The 27,995-nt window shown below is 42.6% G+C and overlaps 1 protein-coding gene across 1 annotated transcript in view; it reads left to right on the forward strand.

Annotated features, from left to right (window-relative positions):
• The first annotated feature begins 260 nt into the window (after nucleotides 1-260).
• LOC139465608 (cys-loop ligand-gated ion channel-like) overlaps nucleotides 261-27,995 on the forward strand; it is a 39,154-nt gene continuing 11,419 nt past the window's right edge. Inside the window, exons 1-6 of the mRNA XM_071247317.1 lie at nucleotides 261-600; nucleotides 957-1,288; nucleotides 16,245-16,367; nucleotides 17,431-17,622; nucleotides 20,906-21,163; nucleotides 22,378-22,533. Coding sequence (XP_071103418.1) covers nucleotides 1,085-1,288; nucleotides 16,245-16,367; nucleotides 17,431-17,622; nucleotides 20,906-21,163; nucleotides 22,378-22,533 — 933 coding nt within the window. The 5' untranslated portion in view covers nucleotides 261-600; nucleotides 957-1,084. The remainder of the gene's footprint in view (nucleotides 601-956; nucleotides 1,289-16,244; nucleotides 16,368-17,430; nucleotides 17,623-20,905; nucleotides 21,164-22,377; nucleotides 22,534-27,995) is intronic.

The raw sequence follows: 27,995 nt of genomic DNA on the forward strand, positions 1-27,995 counted from the left end.
GTTCAAATGTAAATCGTGTTTTATAATTGACAGGAATGAACATCCAGATCTCAAACCATCCATGGAGTTGTCCGTTCTGGGAGAACAGTCCTGAACGTAATATTTCTATTATTGAAATGATATCAACTGTTGCAATAGATAATAGAGTTACATTTTGAATAACTACGAGGGAAGCTTTCACGTATTGTATGGTCCACATGACGCATAACAAAGACAGGATACGTGAATGGAACATTTCTGTAAAGCTGTGTGATGTTTTTAAGGCACTTAACACCACGTTTTGAAAGAAGAATTGTGCATTCAAGGTCAAAGATATCGTTGTGCAGAACTTTGGATCAACTCCCTTGACCAGTCTGTAACCTGGAAAAGAATGTGTCCAGCTCATTTCGGTCATATATTGTTCTTTGAAATCCACTGGCAAGATTTACACAAGCAATTGAAATAACAGTTTTGCCTTAGAGACAAAACTATCGTTGTATAGAGGACCAGAATGATGACAATGAACATTCTGAAATTGAACAATAATATGGATAATAATAATACCTACAGCGAGCCTACATCTCCGATGGTAACTTCTTCAATGGATTCAATTTGATCGAAGTGAGGTTTGCTTTATAAAGTATAAATAAATATTACGTTTCATTCTGATCAGATATAGTAAGTCAGATTAAATATTTGTGGTGACCAAAGAAATTGAGCTTCAGTGGAATTACCGTACTACTTAAACAACAACGTCATCATGTGTTGTCAGTAAAACTTGCGTGAATTCTGAAGAGACAAACAAATGTAGATACTTGTACTGGGTGCTGCACCAGCTCAACTGAACAGAACATTGCCTCTTTAATCAGGCAAGAAAAGTATAAAGCAATGATTCTGTGCTCATTTCGGCACAAGAACTAACATGATAACACGTTCATATGAATCTAGTTGTAAATAACTGTCTTTCATTATGCCAGATAATTGCCTGAAAAGGGCAATATCAGCCACAGCCAGGACAGGCTATTCAATCCGTGTCCACTGCAGCAGGCTCCCGATATAGGGCCTGGGAAACGTCGAAACCATCCTCTACTCCCTAGCGATCACTATGGAAATACCAGAACATAACGTTTACTATCCATCGCTGGCGAAGTCACATTGTGACGAAGACGAGGAGCCTCCGCTTCCATATACAGCCGCCAATACCCTCATCGTGGATTCAAGCAAGCGCTTTCAAAAACCAAGAACCTCACTGCCACAGAAGAGAATTCAGTTTACGGAAATGGAGGAAGATGAGGGCACAATTGAGCAGGTGAGGTTTCTAATCGGTGTTAAATACCAACATATCCTTGATCTGACAAACCTGTTGGTAATATTCAGAAAATTGATAGATATCGCCGTGCATGTTTTATTCATGTTATCACATCAACTGATAGCCTTGTTGATAGTGTAATCTCATTATTTCTTATGTAGAGAGTATACGTAGGATCAGAATAGTGGTATGAATCTACTTGTAATTGCATGTATGTCATTATATTAGGTACTTAAAATTAGTATTGCTAGTTTCACTAATGATGGTTGGTTTGATGCCTTATCACTGTAGACACATTGCGCAATGCAAGCCTGAGTTTAATATATTCTGAACATAGACTGTGGAGGATGCTCGGGGATGATGATGCAAGATGATGACAGCGGTATTGATAGTGGTGGCATTTTTTGGATTGCCAATCCCTTAAGTAAATGAATTAAACAAAGAAGATCACTGATCTTTCAAGCCATGACTTTTAACGCCGCTGTTTTCATTGTCACCATATCAGGGCGTGATATTCAGGCCACGTGCCTGTGTAAAGTTAGAAAACATATTGATTACCACAAAACAGCGGCGTGTACAAATATTGTTTCTTGTCTAGAACGGTGTATATTTGGTGGGAGAATATGCTTCCTATTCACTCGCACCTTCGACCTATAGTAATGTCAATATTGACAGTCACACGCAGCCACATACCTTTTGTCACGGTGAGTCATGCAGCCACAGATCTAGAGTCACGGTGGGTCATGCAGCCACAGATATAGTGTCACGGTGGGTCATGCAACCACAGATCTAGTGTCAGGGTGGGTTATGCAACTACTGATCTAGAGTCACGGTGGGTAATGCAACCACAGATCTAGTGTCACGGTGGGCCATGCAGCCACAGATCTAGTGTCACGGTGGGTAATGCAAACACAGATCTAGTGTCACGGTGGGTCATGCAAACGCAGATCTAGTGTCACGATGGGCCATGCAGCCACAGATCTAGTGTCAGGGTGGGTCATGCAAACACAGATCTAGTGTCACGGTGGGTCATGCAGCCACAGATCTTGTGTCACGGTGGGTCATGCGACCACAGATCTAGTGTCACGGTGGGTCATGCAACCACAGATCTAGTGTCACGGTGGGTCATGCAGCCACAGATCTATTGTCATGGTGGGTCATGCGACCACAGATCTAGTGTCACAGTGGGTCATGCAGCCACAGATCTAGTGTCAGGGTGGATCATGCAGCCACAGATCTAGTGTCACGGTGGACTATGTAGCAAAAGACTTGGTGTCACGGTTGGTCATGCAGCCACAGATCTAGTGTCATGGTTGGTCATGCAGCCACAGATCTAGTGTCAGGGTGGGTCATGCGACCACAGATCTAGTGTCACGGTGGGTCATGCAACCACAGATCTAGTGTCACGGTAGGTCATGCAGCCACAGATCTAGTGTCACGGTGGACTATGTAGCAAAAGACTTTGTGTCACGGTTGGTCATGCAGCCACAGATCTAGTGTCATGGTTGGTCATGCAGCCACAGATCTAGTGTCATGGTGGGTCATGCAGCCACAGATCTAGTGTCATGGTGGGTCATGCAAACACAGATCTAGTGTCACGGTGGGCTATGCAGCCACAGATCTAGTGTCACGGTGGGTCATGCAACCACAGATCTAGTGTCATGGTGGGCCATGTAGCCACAGATCTAGTGTCACGGTGGGCTATGCAGCCACAGATCTAATGTCACGGTGGGCAATGCAACCACAGATCTAGTATCTACGGTGGACTATGCAACCATAGATCTAGTGTCACGGTGGGTCATGCAGCCACAGATCTAGTGTCAGGGTGGACCATGCAACCACAGATCTAGTGTCACGGTGGACTATGTAGCCACAGCTCTAATGGCACTGTGGGCCATGCAGCCACAGACCTTCGTGTCACGACGGGTCATGCAGCCACAGATCTAGTGTCAGGTCGGGTCATGCAGCAACATATCTAGTGTCACAGTGGGCTACGCAGCCACAGATCTAGTGTAAGGGTGGGCTACGCGGCCACAGATCTAGTGTCAGGGTGGGCTACGCAGCCACAGATCTAGTGTCACGGAGCCACAGACCTAGTGTCACGGCGAGTCATGCAGCCACAGACTTGGTGTCACGGCGAGTCATGCAGCCACAGACTTGGTGTCACGGCGAGTCATGCAGCCACAGATCTATTGTCACGGCGAGTCATGCAGCCACAGACATGGTGTCACGGGGACTCATGCAGCCACATATCTAGTGTCACGGTGGGTAATGCAAACACAGATCTAGTGTCACGGTGGGTCATGCAAACGCAGATCTAGTGTCACGGTGGGCCATGCAGCCACAGATCTAGTGTCAGGGTGGGTCATGCAAACACAGATCTAGTGTCACGGTGGGTCATGCAGCCACAGATCTAGTGTCACGGTGGGTCATGCGACCACAGATCTAGTGTCACGGTGGGTCATGCAACCACAGATCTAGTGTCACGGTGGGTCATGCAGCCACAGATCTATTGTCATGGTGGGTCATGCGACCACAGATCTAGTGTCACAGTGGGTCATGCAGCCACAGATCTAGTGTCAGGGTGGGTCATGCAAACACAGATCTAGTGTCACGGGGACTCATGCAGCCACAGATCTAGTGTCACGGGGACTCATGCAGCCACAGATCTAGTATCACGGCGAGTCATGCAGCCACAGACTTGGTGTCACGGCGAGTCATGCAGCCACAGACTTGCTGTCACGGCGAGTCATGCAGCCACAGACTTGGTGTCACGGCGAGTCATGCAGCCACAGATCTAGTGTCACGGCGAGTCATGCAGCCACAGACTTGGTGTCACGGGGAGTCATGCAGCCACAGATCTAGTGTCACGGGGACTCATGCAGCCACAGATCTAGTGTCACGGGGACTCATGCAGCCACAGATCTAGTGTCACGGCGAGTCATGCAGCCACAGACTTGGTGTCACGGCGACTCATGCAGCCACAGACTTGCTGTCACGGCGAGTCATGCAGCCACAGACTTGCTGTCACGGCGAGTCATGCAGCCACAGATCTAGTGTCACGGCGAGTCATGCAGCCACAGACCTAGTGTCACGGCGAGTCATGCAGCCACAGACTTGGTGTCACGGCGAGTCATGCAGCCATAGATCTAGTGTCACGGTGAGTAATGCAACCACAGACCTAGTATCACGGCGAGTCATGCAGCCACAGATCTAGAGTCACGGTGGGTCATGCAGCCACAGATCTAGTGTCAGGGTGGGTTATGCAACCACTGATCTAGAGTCACGGTGGGTAATGCAACCACAGATCTAGTGTCACGGTGGGCCATGCAGCCACAGATCTAGTGTCACGGTGGGTAATGCAAACACAGATCTAGTGTCACGGTGGGTCATGCAAACGCAGATCTAGTGTCACGGTGGGCCATGCAGCCACAGATCTAGTGTCAGGGTGGGTCATGCAAACACAGATCTAGTGTCACGGTGGGTCATGCAGCCACAGATCTAGTGTCACGGTGGGTCATGCGACCACAGATCTAGTGTCACGGTGGGTCATGCAACCACAGATCTAGTGTCACGGTGGGTCATGCAGCCACAGATCTATTGTCATGGTGGGTCATGCGACCACAGATCTAGTGTCACAGTGGGTCATGCAGCCACAGATCTAGTGTCAGGGTGGATCATGCAGCCACAGATCTAGTGTCACGGTGGACTATGTAGCAAAAGACTTGGTGTCACGGTTGGTCATGCAGCCACAGATCTAGTGTCATGGTTGGTCATGCAGCCACAGATCTAGTGTCAGGGTGGGTCATGCGACCACAGATCTAGTGTCACGGTGGGTCATGCAACCACAGATCTAGTGTCACGGTAGGTCATGCAGCCACAGATCTAGTGTCACGGTGGACTATGTAGCAAAAGACTTTGTGTCACGGTTGGTCATGCAGCCACAGATCTAGTGTCATGGTTGGTCATGCAGCCACAGATCTAGTGTCACGGTGGGTCATGCAGCCACAGATCTAGTGTCATGGTGGGTCATGCAAACACAGATCTAGTGTCACGGTGGGCTATGCAGCCACAGATCTAGTGTCACGGTGGGTCATGCAACCACAGATCTAGTGTCATGGTGGGCCATGTAGCCACAGATCTAGTGTCACGGTGGGCTATGCAGCCACAGATCTAATGTCACGGTGGGCAATGCAACCACAGATCTAGTATCTACGGTGGACTATGCAACCATAGATCTAGTGTCACGGTGGGTCATGCAGCCACAGATCTAGTTACAGGGTGGACCATGCAACCACAGATCTAGTGTCACGGTGGACTATGTAGCCACAGCTCTAATGGCACTGTGGGCCATGCAGCCACAGACCTTCGTGTCACGACGGGTCATGCAGCCACAGATCTAGTGTCAGGTCGGGTCATGCAGCAACATATCTAGTGTCACGGTGGGCTACGCAGCCACAGATCTAGTGTAAGGGTGGGCTACGCGGCCACAGATCTAGTGTCAGGGTGGGCTACGCAGCCACAGATCTAGTGTCACGGAGCCACAGACCTAGTGTCACGGCGAGTCATGCAGCCACAGACTTGGTGTCACGGCGAGTCATGCAGCCACAGACTTGGTGTCACGGCGAGTCATGCAGCCACAGATCTATTGTCACGGCGAGTCATGCAGCCACAGACATGGTGTCACGGGGACTCATGCAGCCACATATCTAGTGTCACGGCGAGTCATGCAGCCACAGATCTAGTGTCACGGGGACTCATGCAGCCACAGATCTAGTGTCACGGGGACTCATGCAGCCACAGATCTAGTATCACGGCGAGTCATGCAGCCACAGACTTGGTGTCACGGCGAGTCATGCAGCCACAGACTTGCTGTCACGGCGAGTCATGCAGCCACAGACTTGGTGTCACGGCGAGTCATGCAGCCACAGATCTAGTGTCACGGCGAGTCATGCAGCCACAGACCTAGTGTCACGGCGAGTCATGCAGCCACAGACTTGGTGTCACGGGGACTCATGTAGCCACAGATCTAGTGTCACGGCGAGTCATGCAGCCACAGATCTAGTGTCACGGGGACTATGTAGCCACAGCTCTAATGTCACTGTGGGCCATGCAGCCACAGACCTTCGTGTCAGGTTGGGTCATGCAGCCACAGATCTAGTGTCAGGTTGGGTCATGCAGCCACATATCTAGTGTCACGGTGGGCTACGCAGCCACAGATCTAGTGTAAGGGTGGGCTACGCGGCCACAGATCTAGTGTCAGGGTGGGCTACACAGCCACAGATCTAGTGTCACGGAGCCACAGACCTAGTGTCACGGCGAGTCATGCAGCCACAGACTTGGTGTCACGGCGAGTCATGCAGCCACAGACTTGGTGTCACGGCGAGTCATGCAGCCACAGATCTATTGTCACGGCGAGTCATGCAGCCACAGACTTGGTGTCACGGGGAGTCATGCAGCCACAGATCTAGTGTCACGGCGAGTCATGCAGCCACAGATCTAGTGTCACGGGGACTCATGCAGCCACAGATCTAGTGTCACGGCGAGTCATGCAGCCACAGACTTGGTGTCACGGCGACTCATGCAGCCACAGACTTGGTGTCACGGCGAGTCATGCAGCCACAGACTTGCTGTCACGGCGAGTCATGCAGCCACAGATCTAGTGTCACGGCGAGTCATGCAGCCACAGATCTAGTGTCACGGCGAGTCATGCAGCCACAGACTTGGTGTCACGGCGAGTCATGCAGCCATAGATCTAGTGTCACGGTGAGTAATGCAACCACAGACCTAGTATCACGGCGAGTCATGCAGGCACAGACTTGGTGTCACGGCGAGTCATGCAGCCACAGACTTGGTGTCACGGCGAGTCATGCAGCCACAGACTTGGTGTCACGGCGAGTCATGCAGCCACAGACTTGGTGTCACGGCGAGTCATGCAGCCACAGATCTATTGTCACGGCGAGTCATGCAGCCACAGACTTGGTGTCACGGGGACTCATGCAGCCACAGATCTAGTGTCACGGCGAGTCATGCAGCCACAGATCTAGTGTCACGGGGACTCATGCAGCCACAGATCTAGTGTCACGGCGAGTCATGCAGCCACAGACTTGGTGTCACGGGGACTCATGCAGCCACAGATCTAGTGTCACGGCGAGTCATCCAACCACAGACTTGCTGTCACGGCGAGTCATGCAGCCACAGATCTAGTGTCACGGTGATATTTTTCCGTGCTAGCCCGCTGATATACTATGTCAAAGTTTAACATGGATACCCCATTCACTGAGACACAGTATACGGACTGTGAGACCAGTACTCGTCTTATACCCTCATTGCCCGGCGCCAGGCAGGGTATACAATAAGTGCCAGTTTCTAACGTATTTTGTTGTATCCGGAGTGAAGGGAGTAGTATTTCGGTACCGTAATTTGTGCTGTATCAGCAGAGATCTCGATAAGCGAAGGATCGGTTGGGTGAAAAGCCTTGTATATACGTTTATAACAGGTTTATAACTTAGGTCGTTTGTTCCACGTGTAATAAAAAAGAAATTATTAGTCCGTTATTTCCCAAAGGGGCATTTTCGAGGGCTTTTGTGTACATGGAAAGTTTCAACAGAGCAGCGAGGGCCCATGGACACACCATGCGTATTTTGACATGTATGAGTCAAAAACTTTGGAGAATAAAACATCAGCTTTTTTAATGAAACCAGACGGTTAATTTGGGAAACGGTTTACATTCCATGCTCTTTGTTCCTGTGATACTTGAAACGTTGCCATGCATTCTTCTAGTTTCTATCTGAACCAGGTCTCTGTTTTGTTAAAATGGGTCAGACAGTTGAGGTTTAAGTATAGGCAATGTGTTGTTTTAGAAAACAGACAATAAAAATACTCGGAATCAGTTTATTTAACACAAGGAAGCAAAGTAGGGCACAACCGTACTGACGGGGATAAATTGTATATGTATCATACTCACAGATATGAGTCTGGACAGAATGCATCGATGTTCATGCTGTCAGCCATCGGTTTGTGTAGCCCAGATTTGATTATTTATAAGCCTACATGGAATGATGTTACCTGTGATGTAGAACCAACTTTTCAAACTGTTTTGCTTATTTTTTTCGGTTATGGAGAATAGTATACATGTAACAGCTGGTTCAGACCGACATAAAGCGCGGTCAGCCTACAACTCCTGCTCACGACAATCCTCGGACCGCTATTGCCAAGAGACGTGTTTTTAAACAAAAGTGGTTTATTGAACATCAGATACAAAACATGATAACATAAAACCTGCACTCATTTCACGCAATGAGATTTCATTTGCATTTCATTAAGTTTATAACATTGAATATTCATTATTTGACATGCATTGTGCCATATGCATATTTTTAAAGGTGAGTAAAACACAACAGGATAATATTACTACAGCATTATACGTTTTATTCATGCGAAAAATCAACTCACGATCGAAAGCTTTAGCCACAGGGCAACATCATATTATTTCATATGTTTCTTGTTTAACACCGCACACAGCAATATTCCGGATGTATAGCGCAGGATGTAAATAATCGAGTCTGCACCAGATGATCCAGTGATCGATATTGTGAGCAAACGATCCACGCCGTCGGGATTCGTTGACACGCTGACAACGCTGTGAACCCATCAACCCGGAATACCCTCGAGGGCGTTAAGTTCCTTGTGCCCTTATGAGGTAAATGGTGGTTTAACGTCACGTTGGGTGTTATTGTACTTATATATATCGACATGCATGTACTCTGTGTGTGCCTGTTTGTACGAGGGCTGGTCATAAAGTTCTAAGCCTAACAAACAAACAATTGTGATAGTGTTTTTGATTTCATTTTTCAACATGATCTCGCTGCTTTTCAATACACTTCTCATATCGATAGTGAAGCTTTTCAATTCCAGTAAGGACGAAGTTTTCTGAAGCTGCCCTAAAAAAAACATTCACGGCAGCTTTGAGGTCGTCGTTGTCGTCATAGCACTTTCAACGAAGGTGTTCTTTCAGTTTACGAAACGGGTGGAAATCACTTGGGGCAGGTCTGACGAGTATGGAGGTTGAGGAAGCTCTCCGAACCAACATTGTCGCACGCCAGCCTTTGCAAGTCGAGAAGTGTGAGAAGTTATCCAAGGATCACACCCTTTGCATCCCAGAATACAGTGGCCATAACTTTCTTCACTGATCTTGAAGACTTGAATTTCTTTGGTGACGGGGAAGTGGAATGGTCCTCCCCAATTAGCTCTCAATTTTCTCTGGCAATGTCAGTTCCTTTTTCCATAAGATCAGAATGTAGAATCTTTGGCACCCAACGAGCAGATACCTTATTCATCTATAAATGTACATGAATAATACTCTCAATAGACCCATAGCTTGGTAATACAGCAATGGTAATAGGTCTATCTGACAGTATTTTCTTTCTTCTTGATTGAATCTTCATTAATGGAAGTTAAGGGACGTCCAGACCTAGGGTCATCATCAGGGATTGTTCCACCAGCCTTAACATAAGTACCCAACGTTTATCAGTGGAACAGCTGTGGCACTTATCCCAATACACTTGTGACATGCGGTCATGAATTTCTTGGGGAGTACTTTTCTCTGAAGTAAAAAAACTTAATGACTGCAAGCCACTCGTTCTTTTCCATTTCTGTGTCCATTTGGACCCCAATTACGTTCAACCGACTGTCACTATATACACTTGCAATGAACTACTTAAACAATGAACTACATAGACTAGTTCACTTTGTTATGGCCAATAGTTCGCTAGGCTTAGAACCATCCTCGTAAAAATCCCAGTTTTATAGCACAAGCCCATCGAGATATCATGCTGCAGTTTTGACTCCAAGCTCACCCGTCCTTGTTGTATCCCCTAAATGCGTGTGCCGGGCAGGGTAACTACATGTACAAATATCATATTTTAACGTCTTTTGGTACCACGAGGCCTGAGATCAAGCCACTGACCTTCCGATCTGCGGACAGAGCTCTATCCACTGTGACCATATATATCACTGTCAACTCAAGTAATGGTTTCCTTACATATTGGTATCTAACATGTACTTCGATGTTTCAAGAAGCGACTAATGTCACAAAACTTGATTATGGTAGCAAATGACAGTATCACGGCAGCTTAAAGGATTACCCATCACCAGCAATATCGGTAAATGTCAGATGGTGCTATGTAGAATGACGTGCCAAATGGGAAATCGAAAGGAGAGGCGTTTATTTGTTCTATTAATAGCTATCCTCTAGGTAAGATGATACGTATTGAAATGATATTTCATAAAGATTAACATGAAGGAAATTCTGGCTGTATCTCGTTACACCATCTGTGATCGTCAAAGCCGCTCGTGCATACATGTAGCCGTGAAACCTTTAGTTTCTTGTAAATATGGTACTGTTTGTGTATTTAGCGTTAATATGTTAGATTTGACAAAGTTCAACTCCAACAATCCGAAGTTATGTTTAATAACGAAATTATATGACATTGCGATGTACTAGCGATGGTACTACGCGTCGCGAAAAGACGAGGTTATCGTGCTCCACCGGTGGCACCCGTCATAAACACACGCAAAGACAAGTCAAGTGTTCACCGGAACAAACACGGGAACATATGTAACACATTAAACATGGACTAGGGGACATCGGACATGATTTTGTCACTGATATGACAAATGTCGAAATGTCCTAGCTTTACATCATCATATGACATTACAAACCTTTACGAAGGCCTTGAATTTTGTAACCCAGACATGCTAAAGTTAATTTTGACACTATTCAACCCCAAGAAGCTGAGTTCTGATTAAAATAATGAATATATCACTCTATATAAATACACCAGTAGTAAATAGGGATGACAAAGGAGTGTACTGATCCGTCCCACTAGCATTCACCGTGTCGTATTTCAATGAGAAATCAATGCAAACTGGATTATATTGTAGTACGTTCTCGTTATCCGGACGAGTACTCATGCGAACGTCTATACACAAATAATGGAATATTACTACCTACATATGCTAAACTTATCAGAAAATTTAAAATCCGGACGATTTTGCTGGGAACGGTATTAATAGGATTAACGCGGTTTTACATGCCAATAAGGAACAAAAGTGTCCACAATGTGATTTCTATAAGCGTCCTTATTCACAGTAAAAAAATCAATAAGTTTCATTTTTAGAAAGGACATTTTGTATGCATGATATAATATAGGTTACACCAAATGTTCTTCAGATTTCAAATTTGAATTGTCTGTTTATTTGTTGTCGGAGTCAGTATATATCCAAGACGAACGGAATTACATTTGGTTGTAACCATTGAGGAAAACGAAATATTTGTCAGGTCGATTAGGATGTCAGTATCCCAAAAGTTGCAGAATATCTGGGAATTATCTAATTTACAGTGAATGTTATTGTTTTTTTCACAAATGACACCCTGGGCGTCGGCAACATTTACGATCACCGTAGAATAGCATCGAGTGATGTAACCAGCATTTTAAATGCACATATATCCACAACATTATCCACGACATATATCAATTGGCATTTACAGTCCCTTGGTTATAAATGAAGGGTTTGTGGAGCGGAAAACATAAAGAGTATAAACCGAGCTGTGGGTAGATGAGCATGCAAGTGTTATGTTTAGAGGGAGCATCACAATCGATGGTGTGGTTTTTTGGTACCTGTTTAGTATTATTTTAACTCTGAGGTACTTGTGAATGATAACATAAACCTTGAGGTACCTCTATGTGATACCATAATCTCAGAGGTACAAGTAACTGATAACATAAAAGTGCCTGTGAGTGATAACGTTAACCCCGATGTTCGGATGAATAATAACATTAGCACCGAGGTAAATGAGAATAATAACAGAAAATCAGAGGTACCTGTCAATGATAACATAACTCAGAGGTACCTGTGAGTAACAACATGAGCTCAGGGGTACCTGTGAAAGACAACATAGCTCAGAGGAACTAGTGAATGATAACAGAAACATCAAGGAACCGGTGAATCACAAAAAAAACTCTAAGTATCAGTCAGTTATAAAATAAACTCTTAGAAAAGTATTGGTATTCCTGAGGATAAAGAAACTGTGGTCATGGCTAGGTGTTTTATGAGTGTTTCCAGAAGACGCAAGGATATTTCAGAACAATGCCACACATCATACATAAAGATTCACGAAGGATTATTCTGGGGAGCAACACACCTTTAGCGTGTTTTCCAAGACGTTCAGCCTTGATATTCTGACGCAGTTGCATGAGCAGATAAGCATGATAATATCGGCCATTATTGTCCTGATCTTTTGGAAGGCAGTCCACCAGTAGCATTCTTTTGGAATCCCAGAAAACCGAAACCATTACCTTGCCAGCTAAAGGAACATACGTTGCCTTCTTCGGAAGTCCACGTTAGATATCCACTAGTCTGGCTGAAGGTGGTTAACCCATGACTCAATCCATGAACACAAATCGCTTAACAAAATCAGCTGGTTATGCTTCAACATGACGAGATATCATGAACATGGAGTGTTTCTGAACATGTGTCAGAAGCCTTGAAACCCAGCGTATTAATCATACCTTTGTCATGCAGAGTTCTCTACTCTCTCGTGAGGTATGCCTACTGCATTGGTTATGTGACGTGTGGTGAGTCACCGACCATCCATAATCATAGCAAGTAATTTATCAACTTTTTCCTCAGTGGTGGCAGTAGAAGGTCTTTCTGATCTTGGATCATATTCGATGATCTTTCCCTCTTGAACCCCGCTGTCCACCTCCTAACAGTGGCAAAGGAAGGAGCATCATCCCTTAAAGGGGAAGTGTACACGCAAAAATCACTTTCTTTCTTTTTCTAAACAAAACGCAATTTTAGAATTAGTTAGTATCTGTGTTTGAAAATATACACTCATTTTTTTCACAGTGAAAGTAGGAAGCTCACAATAGTACGAAAGTGATATGCCGTTATGAGGCCTTCGTTTTACGAGCAAAATAGGCCTGAGTTATCCCCCTTAGATTATGACGTAATTGGTGCCAGTTCAACTGGGTCCCTGTCTATTCTCAACGCAAAAGATAACAACATGGTCTACGACACACTCCGGCGCAGTGGTGACTCAATTCTGGCACAATTCTGGCATCTGAGATGCTAGAATCACAAAACTCTACCTACACCACGTGAAGCGGCTCTAACAAAGCATGATGACGTCATAATGTTTATCAATTGGCACCAATGACGTCATATTGCAAGGGACATAAGCCATGGTGTTTTTGTTATGGAAATAGAACACTTGGTAAATGTGAAAAATATAAATCGTTTTAGTGCAAAAAATATGTTAATTAAAGATGATGTTTTTATATTTTTGTCTATGACACTTCTATGTTAACACTTTTAATGTGGAAAAAGTACAAGAAAAAAAGGTTCATTTCCGTGTGAACTTGCCCTTTAAAGTTGACACCATGTCCGCATGAGAGGTTGTTTGAGTTAGCCCTTTCAGCTGAAGATACTTGATAACAGCGCGGAAGCCATTTTGTCCATTTTCATCAACAGAGAATACCTTGTCACTTTGATGCCTGCAGAAATAGGCTGCCTGGCAGTGCATCTTGTTGAAATGCAACCTGTAAGAGCTGAACGTTATGTAAAATATAGTACCTAATACATTCTATGTTTAAGTAAGTGACTGAGTACGGTTTTACGCCGCTTTCAGCAATATATCACCAATATCATGGCGACACCAGAAATCTACTTCACACATTGTACCCACTTGAAGAAACGAAACAGGGCTTTCGGCGTGACGAGCGAACGCTTAAACCACCAGACTAATCTATCGTCCTTGGATACTGTTGAGGGTGTACTATACGTGGGGGGACGGGTGGCCCAGTCGTCTAAGGTACCGGATTTCGCTACCGGAGTTGCGTACCTTGAGTACACGAGAAATTTATGGTTGTGGGTTCGAATACCTGTTCGACCCAATAATGTTTCTTGGTTTGTCAGTTTGTGTGTTAAACTAAAGTGGTAAACGTCTAAAACCTGTATCACTTGGAGCTTTCCTTCCACATGAAGCTGACACACGGTACTATAACTGGAATATTGTAACAAGGCGGCATTAAACCAAACTCATTGACTCACTCGTTTATCATACAGACCTGCGTCACTTTAGGCATCCTTCCTACACGACACGCCCTGACGTAAATGGAATACTGTTTAAAGTGGCGTTAAACCCAACTCACGCCTAATTTTGATTAAGAGATAAGCGTTTCTGATTCTTCTTTACCCATACTGCAACAATTAGCAACTCCTCTGTGAACTTTAACCTTCATTCTATTTTACAAATGAGTTTCGTTGATATCAGCTGCACTGCCACAAAAAGGCATAATCACTGTTTCTTGATTTATCAAGTTCAACGTTGATACCTTTTAAGATAGTTTCCTTAATTAACTTTCTTAATATTGACATTTGTTACGAAACAGTCTTTGAGTCTGGGATTATTTGACAAACTACGGCTATTAAATCCCTCTTTTTGATGAAAGAAATGTAATTAGTTGTATTTAGAATGATACTACCGTTTGATTCTGTGGTATGTTCTAATATCCTAAACACAGACAGTTAATTGCTTTGTGAACGCTCTGAATCTATTTCTGGCATCTGGTTTGTTATAAGCAGCTGGTGACATTTGAAACGTGGATATGGAGTCACGCTGAAGCAAAAGAAAACTGATATCTATCTGGTTTCTCTCAAACTAATCTATACATTCTACTTCTGTACGAACAATGGATCTGAAACCCATTGGATATACGCAACGGGAACTAACTTCATAGAAAACAACACGTGATAAAACAAACAGTGCATTTTTTTAATAACATGATGATGTACATTTCATAAAAATATAGATGACTTGATCAGAAATTTCTTTTTCTTGATTTTGTAAATTTAAATTGATCGTTTGCAAATGTATAGACGTTCTCAACATTAATCATCCAGATGGCCGGTATTCCCGAATAAAGAGGTTCCGATGCTCAGGCAAATCTAAACAAATCGTTTTATTATAATTCATCATGGTGATCCCGGGTTAGGATCATGATTACGAAGTGTCCGGGAGGAGGATTTTCCGGATTAGAGAGGTTCCGCTGCAGAGGGTAACAGTTGCCACATACTGTCAGCAAACACTAAATGCAACGAGGGGCAAGAGTCAACTAAACTACTAAATCAAAAAGTATATTTAATTTGATATGATTGATTTTGATAACAGTTTTACTTATAATACATATTAATAAAATATACTGTTGGAATTGTACATTGTTCTGAACAAAGTTAAGTCCCTTGATCGTGCCAGGATCTGCTGGTTGTGGGCAGATTCGGCCCTGTTCTGATTTCTGGCTGGTAAGTCCCGTACAAGTGAAATTCATCAAAATGGTAACCATCTAAAACTTGCATCATTTCAGATTTGCCCACAATTTTTTTCAACACAGCGTCGTGGGCGTCGTTGACATACTGCTCGGGTGGCGTTAGGGCCAGCTCCCTCCCGGGTCTGCTTAAGCTTGACTAGAATACCAAAAGAAGCAAAGCCCTTTCCATATTCATAAGAAAAGCCAAACGCAGAGTCGATTGTTCGATTCCGACTATATCATGAGCATGTGTTTATGAATCATTATCAAATAGTGGGGATACTAGGTGTTCGCGAAAAGATGAGCGTATTCAGCCCAACCGGTAGCACCCGTGACAAACACATGCAAAGGGAAGTCATTTTATTTAAATCTGAAATAACACGGGAACGTATGGTACACGTCAAAATAGGGAATTGCATCATGTCCATCCCTGATGTCAAGTTTTGAAATGTCCTCCACATGTCCACCATAAAACTCTTTGAAAGCTTTACTGAGGCCTTGAATGTTGTAACCTTTCTCAAACAAGTTGTAAACCACTTGATCAAACAACTTGTAAACCACGTACAAGTGTAACTGTATTGCAGGTGAGGGTTTACATTCGTGTGGTGTTCCTAAAGATCGGCGAGGTGAACACCCTGAAGGAGAAATATGCTGCTGATGTGTTCTTGCAGGCTCGATGGGAACAGCCGAAACACTACAAACAGCTGGTAAGTCATTGTGATATATGCAGAGGATAAGCCATGTGACATGTCGTCCACTGGTTTGTCTGCTGGTAGAGCGAGGCGCTACCATATGCCGCCAGGTAGTGTGCTATGACGTTGTAATATTGCTTTTTACAGCATATCAAGGTCAAGGGCATGGTTGGTCTAGACGTCAAAGGCGCCTCAATTCGATGGGATCGAACTCAAACTCAACCTGTACATGTTTAGGTTTGTCAGCACCATATCCGAGCTCATGGGTTTTACCGGTGTAGTAAAGGTCTAAATTCACACATCTTCTCACATCAAGCTGACAGACCTTGAATAACTGATATGTTGTTTCAAGCTGTTTTAAATCAAACTCACTTGATATAAGAATATTGAACAAGGTGAGAACCTTTATCCTATAACGAAAGAGAAGAGGGAGAAGGAGAAAGAGGACAGGTGAAGGAGGAAGTGTCTACTATTGTGTTCATAATAAAGAAGTTGACATCCATAAATTCTCGTCCTCATGTATATCACTTCTGAATGCCATATCCGGGGTAGAATAGGTCTTCAGCAACCCATGCTTGCCATAAAAAGGCGACTCTGCTTGTCGTAAGAGGCGACTGACGGGGTCGGGTGGCATGTCATCGTATCCCAATTAGATCGATGCTCATGATGTCCCTCACTGGATTGTCTGGTCCACACTCGATTATTTTTCAGACAGCCGTCATTTAGCTAGAATATTGCTGCGACGTGCAGCTATAAATATCAATCAATCAATCAATCAATCAATCAATCAATCAAAGACTTTATCCAATGGTCTCTAGTAAATGTCTGCTCCACGAGAGACTACACTTCAGATTGCATGTGATGTATTTTTTTTCATTGTATGCTTTCTGTGGTTTGGACAACGTTTACTCACTCACGCTCAACAATAAAGGCAGGATGAAATTGTCTTCCTGTTGTTCAGTGGTTGTCTAATCAACGAGCGACTACTTTGCTGGCCGCCATGGTGTGCACGTAGTTTTCTATGACATTGTTATATGGCTTTCTGTTGATTGAACAATAATTCTTCAATGCTGGGCAGGACGAAAACGGGAAGGAGGAAGAATGGGACCCCCAGCTACAGATCGAGAACGTACTAGGGGATGCAAAGGAAGAGGAATGGCGTTATAAAGAGGCAATAAGTCCAGATCATTTCCGTGTGTTTGAATGTCGCCGTATAAAGGGAGTCTTTGTTGAAAACCTGGAGCTACAACATTTCCCGTTTGACACACAGGTAATCAATTCTATGTTGTAGTCCGAATAATCTAGTTACGAGTAATGCGTTTCTGTACGAATTTAATCTGCTCTACACATGCAGCTGGTATTTCGACGTCAGTAAGCGACGTCATGTTCCACAGGATGCTTATTTTTGTTTAATTTGAGATGCAACAACTAATGCAACATTATCAGATGTTGGAAAAATCATGATGCATTAACGATGGAAAACTCAGATAATGTCACTTCTGATCATGCATTTCGTATCAAAGTTTTGAAAATAATTTTGAAGGTTCAACTTGTAACTTTACAAACAAGGATACACAAATACTGGCAATGTACAATCCGACCTTGTTACCGGTTGGCATAACTGAATTAACACTTTCCTAAAATACCTTACTCTGATTCTTGTTTTCCGATAAAATAAGTTGAATACTACAACAATGTGACAAACCCATCACATGAAAGTTGACAGCAAAGACCCCAATAAAACGAAGGCTGACACAATCAAGAGAAGGCTAACACAATCATGAGAAGGCTACAACTGAATCACCTGGTTTTTTCTCCAACATTAAACTGTCACGCCGTGACATAACTGTGCACTTTAAATAACGTATACACAATAGTAAAGGAAATTTAAGGGAAATAAAGACAGCTGAATATTTTCCAGTATATTTCACGAATAGAAAAACCTCATTTTTGTCTCCGAATTCATGTAACTTCCAAAACACCTTTCGACAGCATGGATGAATTTGACATGTCTCGACCTACTCGGTATATTTTCAAAAATTCCAAGGACCTGAACATTTGGTTATAACTTTTCTAAAATGTTTTGAAAACGAACCAGGGTGTTGGAAAATCTCAGTGTTTTGCTACCAATGTACAAAACGTACAACACCCACTCACTGTTAACAAGATACAAATGATTAGGACAAATAGTCAGGGACTGTACAGCCTTCAGCTATGTACTGCGGAATACACAATGCCAATGACCGACATGGTAATCAATGCCAACATCCATCTTCAACATCCAGTCAACAAAGAACTTCAAGACTCAGTTCTGTGGAAGGTCCGGAGTTCGATCCCCCTGCCGCGTCATACCAAAAGACGTTACTTGTTGTTACCCTGTCTGGCGCTCGGCATTAAAGTGCTAAAACAAGGACTGGTCGGCTCGGAGTCAGTATACTGTGTTTTAGTGGGGTATTCATGTTAAACTGTGGCATGGTATCTCAGTATGCTAGCACTAAAAATCGACACTAGTCCGGCCTAGTACAAGCAGCCACATACACACGTGCATACACGTCGCTATATAAGTGCAATAATTTTGAACGCGACGTTAAACCCAATTTCACCTCACCAAAAAGTGGTACACCAGGAACACCCCAACACCTTGTATTAGCCACCTTAAGTACAACAGTGTCCCTCTGTATTTCTAGGTTGGTGTCTGGTGCAGTTGTTAGGCTTTCAGGAGCAGACTGAGGATGATAGGGTGTAAGCTACCTTTGCTCATTTCCTCGTTGATCACGAATTTCTTGTTCCGCTGGTTTGAGAACGAAGCGACCTCAGCCAGAGATTGTTTCTCTTGCAAGCGTCTGAAAGTTAGCGAACTGTTGTAAGGCGAATCTCTGTACATCGCTTGCAAGCGATTCGCGCTTTGCAATGCAACCCTAGATCACGTACCTTGTGTACCCCTCTGACAAGTGAAAATTGGCACGGTTTCCATGGACGAAAGCATGAATACACAATGCCATTTAGAAAGTGGTTAAGAGTAACAAATGTTATATTTACACAATGTCATTTAGATACTGCTTAGATAAGCGGATACTGCTTTTGAAAATGAACTTACCCCCTAAGAAATCAGAGTTCGACGATCCAGCTCTTGCTGCACAATGGCACTTGGATGTAGAGTAAACTTGAACTGATGATGGCGGGTGCAAAATATGACGTAATAGTGTGACATCATTCAAACGTCATTACACGAGACACAACACTTGTCACAACATTTTAAAATTGTTTTCGAATCGTTTCTGTAATATCAGTTTTTACAAACGTTTTAAGAACATATTTGTGATATATTTTCAAAAATGTTTTAAGACATTTTAATAACTAGTCATGTAAAATAATTAAATGTGAGAGAATGCGTCTTTTACCATAGATTTATATTTATTCACTTCTCAACGGTCTCTCTCACATCCCCGCAAATTATGCGCGACCAAATGTAATTGCCGGTGACACTATCTGTGATCAGCAGAAACAAATCATGAGAGGGTTTTGTCTTACCCTTATCTGTTATATTTTCTTTAGACATATAGTCTACAGATTAAACTGCAACTGTTGTAAAAACGTTCTGTTACTGTAGAACCAATTCACAGCATTTTGAAAACGGAGTGTGCAAGCTTGGGAACTTGTGTTAAACTGTAGGCTGTTGGGATCGTAATCAGTACTCACTTTCATACATGGTAATAACTTTTCACCAAAATATGTTCCAGCATAACATTTCTGCAATTTGTTGAAAACATTGCAATAATATGTTATAAAACAGTTTCACCTATGTTATAGCATGATGTTCAGATTGAATAATATTTTAAAAACATTTCAATAACATTTCAAGAAATAGTTTCTGGCATAACATTTCTGCCACGCGTTGAAAACATTGTAATAACATGTTATGACATAGTTTCGCCTATGTTATAGCATGATGTTCTTGAATAACATTTTGTAATCATTCCAATAACATTTTAAATAATTGTAAATCATTTCAAAAACGGTAATAAAATATTTTGACGAATCTTTTATTGAATAACTACAATTAAACCTTTTGAAAATGTTTTGACAATGTTATGTGTTAGCTGGGTTGTACAAGTCCGGACTGATACCGTTTTTAAATGTTAGCCGACTGAGATACTAGTTTAACACTCAGGTACAGTATACTGACACCGGGCCGACCAGTTCTTGTTTTATTCCCATAATTCCAAAGCCAGGCGACAACAATTACTCTTTTGTAACGTATTTTGGTACGACTCGGCCAGAGAATCGAACCACAGACATTCAACTCACCGGACTGACGCTCCATATATTACACCAAGAGGGCGGTCCCAAGGACTTGAGAGTTAACGAGGTCATTGGAGGATCCCTGAAAGGATTCCCAAAAATAAGATTAACTGGAACTTAGATTTCCAATAACATGCTGATCCAGTTTAACTGACAATGTCCGTCTGTTGGCAGCTTGGATTTAAATCAGGCCCAGTGATATGTCCCTACCCATGCTAATCCAGTGTGCCGTGCATGTACATCTGCTTCAGGATCTATCCCTGACGATCTCCTCTGAGTTGACTGAGTGTGAGGTGGATCTCCTGGAGGACAAGGAGGAACTCAGCAGTGTCAACAAGCAGAGCTTCGTGGACGAGCAGGAGTGGGCACTGTTCGAGCATGTGGAGATGTTTCCCAAGGTGTCTGTTAAGGAGTACACCAGCTCCAGAGAGAGACACCCTACAATGATGGTCATGTGCCATGCGGCTAGACGACCTGGCTTCTTTGTGTGGAATATATTTCTGACAATGGTGAGATAGTATGGAATGCATTTCTGACAATGATGTGGTGGTATCAAATATATTTCTGACAATGGTGAGACAGTATAGAATATATTTCTGACAACGAACGGACACTATGGAATATATTTCTGGTAATGGTGAGATGGTTTGAAATATATATCTGAATGATGCGATGGTATTCAATATATTGTTGGCAATGGTGGTATGGTATGGTATATATTTCTGACAATCGATAGATGGTATGAAATATATATCTGGCAATTGATGAGATAGCATGGAAAACAATTTTGACAACGGAGAGATGGTATGAAATATATTTCTGACTATGATGTGATAGTATGTAATATATTTTTGAAAATGGTGAGATATATTTCTGACAATCAAAAGATAATATGAAATATTTTTCTGACAATGGTGAGATAGTACGGAAAACAATTCTGACAATGGTGAGATAGTACGGTAAACAATTCTGACAATGGTGAGATAGTATGGAATTATGTTTGACAATAGTGAGATGGTATGGAATATATTTCTGACAATCAATAAATACTATGGAATATATATATGGCAATGATAAGATCGTATGGAAAACAATTCTGACAATGGAGAGGAGGTAATGAATATATTTTTGACAATGATATGATGGTATATAATACATTTTTGACAATAGTGAGAGAATTTTCTGACATTCAATAGATAGTTTGAAATTTTTGGCAATGGTGAGATAGTATGCAGAACAATTCTGACAATAGTGAGATGGTGTGGAATATATTTCTGACAATCAATAGATAGTATGGAATATCTTTCTGGCAATGATGAGATCACATGAAAAACAATTCTTCCAATGGTGTGATGGTATGCAGTATATTTTTGACAATGGTGAGACGGTATGGAATAGAATTTTACTGTTGATATGGCTATTACTGTTTTAGATATTTATGACTTCGTCTTCCCTTAATGGGATATTGAAACGGTATAATTTTCATTGATTTGGTTTGATATGAACAGATGTATTAGATTTCAATTTACTCAGTCCCTAATTCAAAACCTCATGTCCCGTTGACGCATTGTCCATGGCTGATAGGCATTCTATCATCTTATGGTTTGTGATTGTAATACCCCTAAAACCAAATTTAGATTTTTCATGTCAGTACCAAATTGCTCTAATTGAATACAATATTGTCATAATGGATTACATTGTAACTATTCTGGTTGCTTTTTAGATGTTGATAACGCTCTTGGCTTTCACGACCTTTGCTGTTGGTGTGACTTTGACCCAGAACCGCCTTCAGCTGTCTTTCACCCTTGTGCTGACCGGGGTGGCCTTTAAGTTTGTCGTCAACCAGTCTCTGCCAAGGATATCCTATCTAACATATATGGTAAGGCATTCATATGCCGTTAATTGGCTCTGTTATTGGCTTCGATGAACATCAAACCTTGATGTCGACTTAATGTATTCAAACTATTGTTTTCAGGAATAATTGGTATGAGGTTGCATGAATATTGTTTTGCGCCACAATCAGACATATTCTACTGTATCACGATGCTTGTACACGAAAGGAATCGAATTTGGGACAGGCAATACCCGTGAATTGAATTGATCGTCAGCAACCCATATTTGTCGTAACTAACGGGATCGGGTGATCAGGGTCGCTGACTTGCTTGATGCATGTCATGGTATCCCACTCCTAATGTCAATCACTGGATTGTCTGGTGAGGACTCAAATATTTACAGACCGCCATCATATAGCTGGAATGTTGCTGCGTGTGGCGTTAAACAACAAACAAACAAACAAAAACAAGGAACAACTGTTGGAACATATTACAACCGGATGGTAGCGAGTTCGAATCCGATATCATCAAAGACAACGAATCGTAAACGTGTCTGTGCGTTTCATGATATTGATAAAGATCAATATAAAGATGCAAAGAGTGTTAAACACAAACCATCACCCAGTCAGTCAACTCTGTTGTAACTCCCATGTGTCATACCCCAAACGTTATGGTTGACTGACTGCGTAATCCCATGCCTGACCTCTGCCAGACCCTGTCAATTGCTTAGATCGGTGCACCTGATGTGAATCACTGGATTGTCTGGTCCAGACTTCAGTATTCAAGGACCGCCCTCATATAGCTGGAATATTGCTGAGTCTAGCTTTAAACTACAAACAAACGTGCACATAAGTGACACTATGTGCCAAGGCGCCGCAATTGCGCCCCTTTTACGTGCCAGAGCCTTAAGGATCGTGGGTTTCCAGGTTTGTCGTCACCCGTGTTACTGGGATTCGCCAAACAGACAAACCTCTAAGACCTGCGTCACTTCGGGCTTTCCTCCCACATCAAGCTAACACTAAAACAAAGCAGCGTTAAACCCAATTCACTCACTCACTCTAATTGACCGTGTGGTTCATTTCTCTTAATCGGACTCAGTAATTATTGGGAATTTATCTTGTATTTCACTGAAAATGACCTAACTTTTCAAAGCTGTGTGTACATACGTCTCATGCAGCATCACGTTAGCGGAAGAGCTAGCGAACATGTGCATGTATTCCATTGACGGCATAGTGTTTGATCGCACGGTGCAACGGTCTCCATAAAGCGGATCTGCATTAATCTATTGATCGTGAAGGCGATGCATTCCGGGCACTGTATTTTCTTTATCTTTTCCTCTTTTATTTCTCATTAGATCGAATAACATACTCAGAATGAGAAAGGTTACTGGGATATAATATTTTATAGCCTTTGAAATTGCATACTGTCGCGCGCATACAGCGTTTCTCGTTCGCTTCATCATGCGATGCATTTCTGTGTGTGATAACGTCACCTTGACGTTAATCAGACTGGTGTGCTCTTAAATCAACTGTAAATTCTAAAATGCAACTGTACAATGAGAACCTGGCATCAAGTCTCATTTAATATTCCAAAATATCACCATCTGTTGCTTTCTCAAAAGATCGCCGTCAGTGTTTTCTAATGTTCACGTGATTAACCGAATGTCAGAATGGACTGTGTCAATATATACGTGACTCACTCGGATTAATTCGGCTTATTCCGCTACCTAGTTGCATAATACCTCGAGTGGTAGTGATATTACCGAATTCCACTGTTATTTCAGTTGGTTAAACACCGTTGTGTCGAACTTTGATGTGTCGAACGTACGGTTGTCTCGAAGTAAAAGCATTGACCCTCCGTATTCCTTCTTTATTCACCATTTTCCGGTTGTGTGGAACCTCGGATAACTCGAAGTATTTACGTGGGTCCCTTTAACTTCGCAACAACGATCTTTGACTGTACATAACGGTATGTCGCTTCATGTGGGAGGAAGTGATAAAGGTTTTAGACGTTTACTGTTTTGACGAAACTCACGAGCACGGGAATGATGCTGACCTAGGAACATAATCAGGGCGTACAAGTATTCAAACCCATGATCATAGTTTCCTGGCACTCATAAGGGACGCAACTTTGCACAACGAATTGCGGCGCTTAAGCAAAATGTTGGTCCACTAAAAGTTTTCTTGTTAGAATCAGATCTTATAAATGTACATGTGGCGCATAGAATTCCCAGAAATTAAACTACGCTAGAGAAAATGGGTCATCCCTTCCTTCTGTCGGGTGGCCTAGTGGGTAAAGTGTTCGTTCATAACGCCGAAGACCCGGGTTCGATTCCCGACATGGGTACAATGTGTGAAGCCCATTTGTGGTGTCTCCCGCCGTGATATTGCTGGAATATTGCTTAGAAGCGGCGTAAAAAAACATATTCACTCACTCACTCCTGTCAGGTTAAAGTTGGAACCCATATTTGAGGTATTTAAGATCCTTGATAGTTCAAAACCATCTTCCCGATTGACTAAGAAAGTTCAGTTTCCACCCTTGCCATCTTGGATGGAATTATGTGGCTTGATCGTAGCCTAACCAATGGCAGTTATGTCCCTTCTATGTCCCTCTTATTGACCAATCAGATTTCGCCTCTCATATCACTTGCATTTGCATCAAACAAAATGGCGTCGTCCAGTCAAAAAGATCTGATCTATATTCAAAATATATACTGTAATAATTATAAAACGGGTCTTACCTCGCGAAGTGCATCAAATCACCAGGGCACTGGGATTGAAAACATGAAAAGATTTTGAAAATATTTGTCGACGCCCAGTTGACGGTACACATGCTTTACCAATCCTGCAGTCGACCGAAATCTGCACTGCAGTTGGCATGCTGTTTACGAACCGGATGTCGATTTCGTTCAGCGATTTTTGATTGGCCTATGCATAGCCTCGTTAATGTAACTCATAAATTCTAGCCTAGTTTGGCAAGAGAAACTGGACTTTTAAAATCAGTTAATATTAACTTCCTTGCCTAGTGGAAGATTTACGATACTGACTATGTCATAAGTATGTGTTTTTGAATACTATCGAACTTTGATGATACTAAGTGATCGCGAAAAGTAATTCTGGCCTACCGATGGCACCCGTCGCGTACACATGCAAAGGCGAGTCAATTGTTCACATGAAAAAAGCACAGAAACAGAAGTCAAAATAAAGAATAGGAAATAGCAAAGTAAACCTCTACCTCAATTGTTTCTTTACCACTCTCCCACATTGAACTGACATGTTGTCAATACTGAACTACTGAAAGTGGCGTTTAAAATTTAAGTAACTCACTCACTCACTCGAATATGCACCTCTTAATCTATTGCGGTATTGATGTATATAACATTATCCATATGTGGTTGAGAACACGTAAGAAATTACGATCTCATTTTATAAATTGTTTGTCATTAGAGTAGTATAGGTGGTATCTATGTGAAAGACTTAGCGTTGACGGTAAACGCTCTATTATAGATGTCATATATATGACATCAATATTTATATTAAAGCTTCAAGCCTTCAAGTCTAAGATATCAAACAAAAGGCTATGACGGTGATGGTTATGTGTAGGCGAGGTCGTGATGATGAAGATGGCGTAGTGATAGTGGGGATGGTGATGGTGATGGTGAGGATAAATAGACATTTACGTCAAGCATGACAATAGTCACATTCCCTCTTTGCGCTACAATATTTTCCCAAACCTCTACGAATTATTTTGAACAAGGGAAAAGTCGATAATCTTCACTTATGAAGCAATCTTACAATATATTTGACGGACACCGCGGTGAACGTATTGTCCCCTTGTGGTTAATTATAGGATATTTGTCAGAAGCCAGAGACACAATGGCGCTTATTAATAGCAATTTCCGCAACACTCAACACTCGATGCTAATGTAACCAATACTTCCTGAATGAGCTAAGTTTCATGCTTTATATATGACGTCATGTTGCCAAGCAACGTTCAAACACCTAGGTGTGCAATACCAGCAGACTAATAATCTATTATAAATCATGAAACCGTCGGTTGAGGACATATGACTGTAAGAAAAGTGATTCAGGCAGATTGGTTTCTGGAAAGAGAATAGAAAGTATTAATTATATCTGAGCCAGACTACTTTGAATATATACTGAATATCCAGAAGGCATCTCAAATGGAGATACAGGGATAATATAACGGTAGTCAGGATAACGGTAGTAATCAGCTGTATGTGTATACAGAACAGCAAACAACAGAACGTTTGTGGCATGTTTTTTTCCCTATTAGATTCAAGAAGACGTAATTTCTGTAGATGCTCGTGACATCATATTATGAGTTAGTATCAATTGTACTTTAGGCCATATGGCCACAATACTGAATAAACCTGAAAATTGTATACTTCCTCTAGCATATTAATGCCAGTGTTTCAATGAAGTTAATTTACCGGTATCTCATGTAATGCCAGAGTTATACTTATGTCTGCCGTTAGGTGGCGCACCATGTAAGCATTTTGCGACAATCCGTGTTCTAAATATACGGCGTCTATAGATATGCATTGTAACGTCATGCAGTGTTCTAAAAGTGGCAATAACGTAAACTATGACGACTTTATGGTGACGACAGGTGCTGAAATTGGATCAACGTCATCATGACTGATCAAAGGCTCGGATGTACTTTATTATCTCCCTTTATCAGACCTGTCAATCACGGGTCGGTGTTTATTGCAAGAAGACATAATTGAGCTACATGTCGCCATTGATATTAAATCTCATCAGATTATCTCTCTACAGCCTGGCGTATATAGACGAGCATTAGACGCTGGTCAAGGCAGACACAGTTGATGAGGATGTTGTTTGTTTTTTATACCTGAAATATATGCTTTTTATATATGAAAATAACAACCACCGAAACCGAAATAAAGTCCTTAGGGGAACAGGGGGGTATGTGTTCAGAGAAATGGTTTACAGGGTCCTTTAGAGAAAGTGAGTGAGTTAGGTTTAACGCCGCATTGAACAGAATTTTGATGAGTGTTGACTTGATGTGGGAGGAAATCCCAAATTGGTGCCTGTTTTAAGATGTTTACTACTGTGGTGACATCCACGAGCACAGGTGTGGTGCTGACAAACCTAGAAACGTAATCACGACGAACTAGGATTCAAAGCCACGATCATAGGTTTCCGACTAAGGGACGCAACGCAATTGGTGATCAGTCAAAGTGAGTGAGTGAGTTGGGTTCAACGCCGCTTTTAACAGTATTCAAGTTATATCGCGGCGTGTCAGCTTAATATGGGAGGTCTCAGACGTTTACCACTTCAGTGACACCCACGAGCACGGGTATGGTGCTGACAAACCTAGAAACATAATCGGGGCGAACCAGGATTCGAACCCACAAGCATAGGTTTCTGGCGTGCCCAAGGGACGCAACTCTGCACTGCGAATCGCGGCGCCTTAGACGACTGGGCCACCCGTGCCCCCGATGATCAGTCAGAAGACATACAGC

This window comes from Haliotis cracherodii, unplaced genomic scaffold (genome assembly GCF_022045235.1).
Source record: "Haliotis cracherodii isolate W230 unplaced genomic scaffold, xgHalCrac1.p SCAF_1, whole genome shotgun sequence".
NCBI lineage: Eukaryota > Metazoa > Mollusca > Gastropoda > Lepetellida > Haliotidae > Haliotis > Haliotis cracherodii.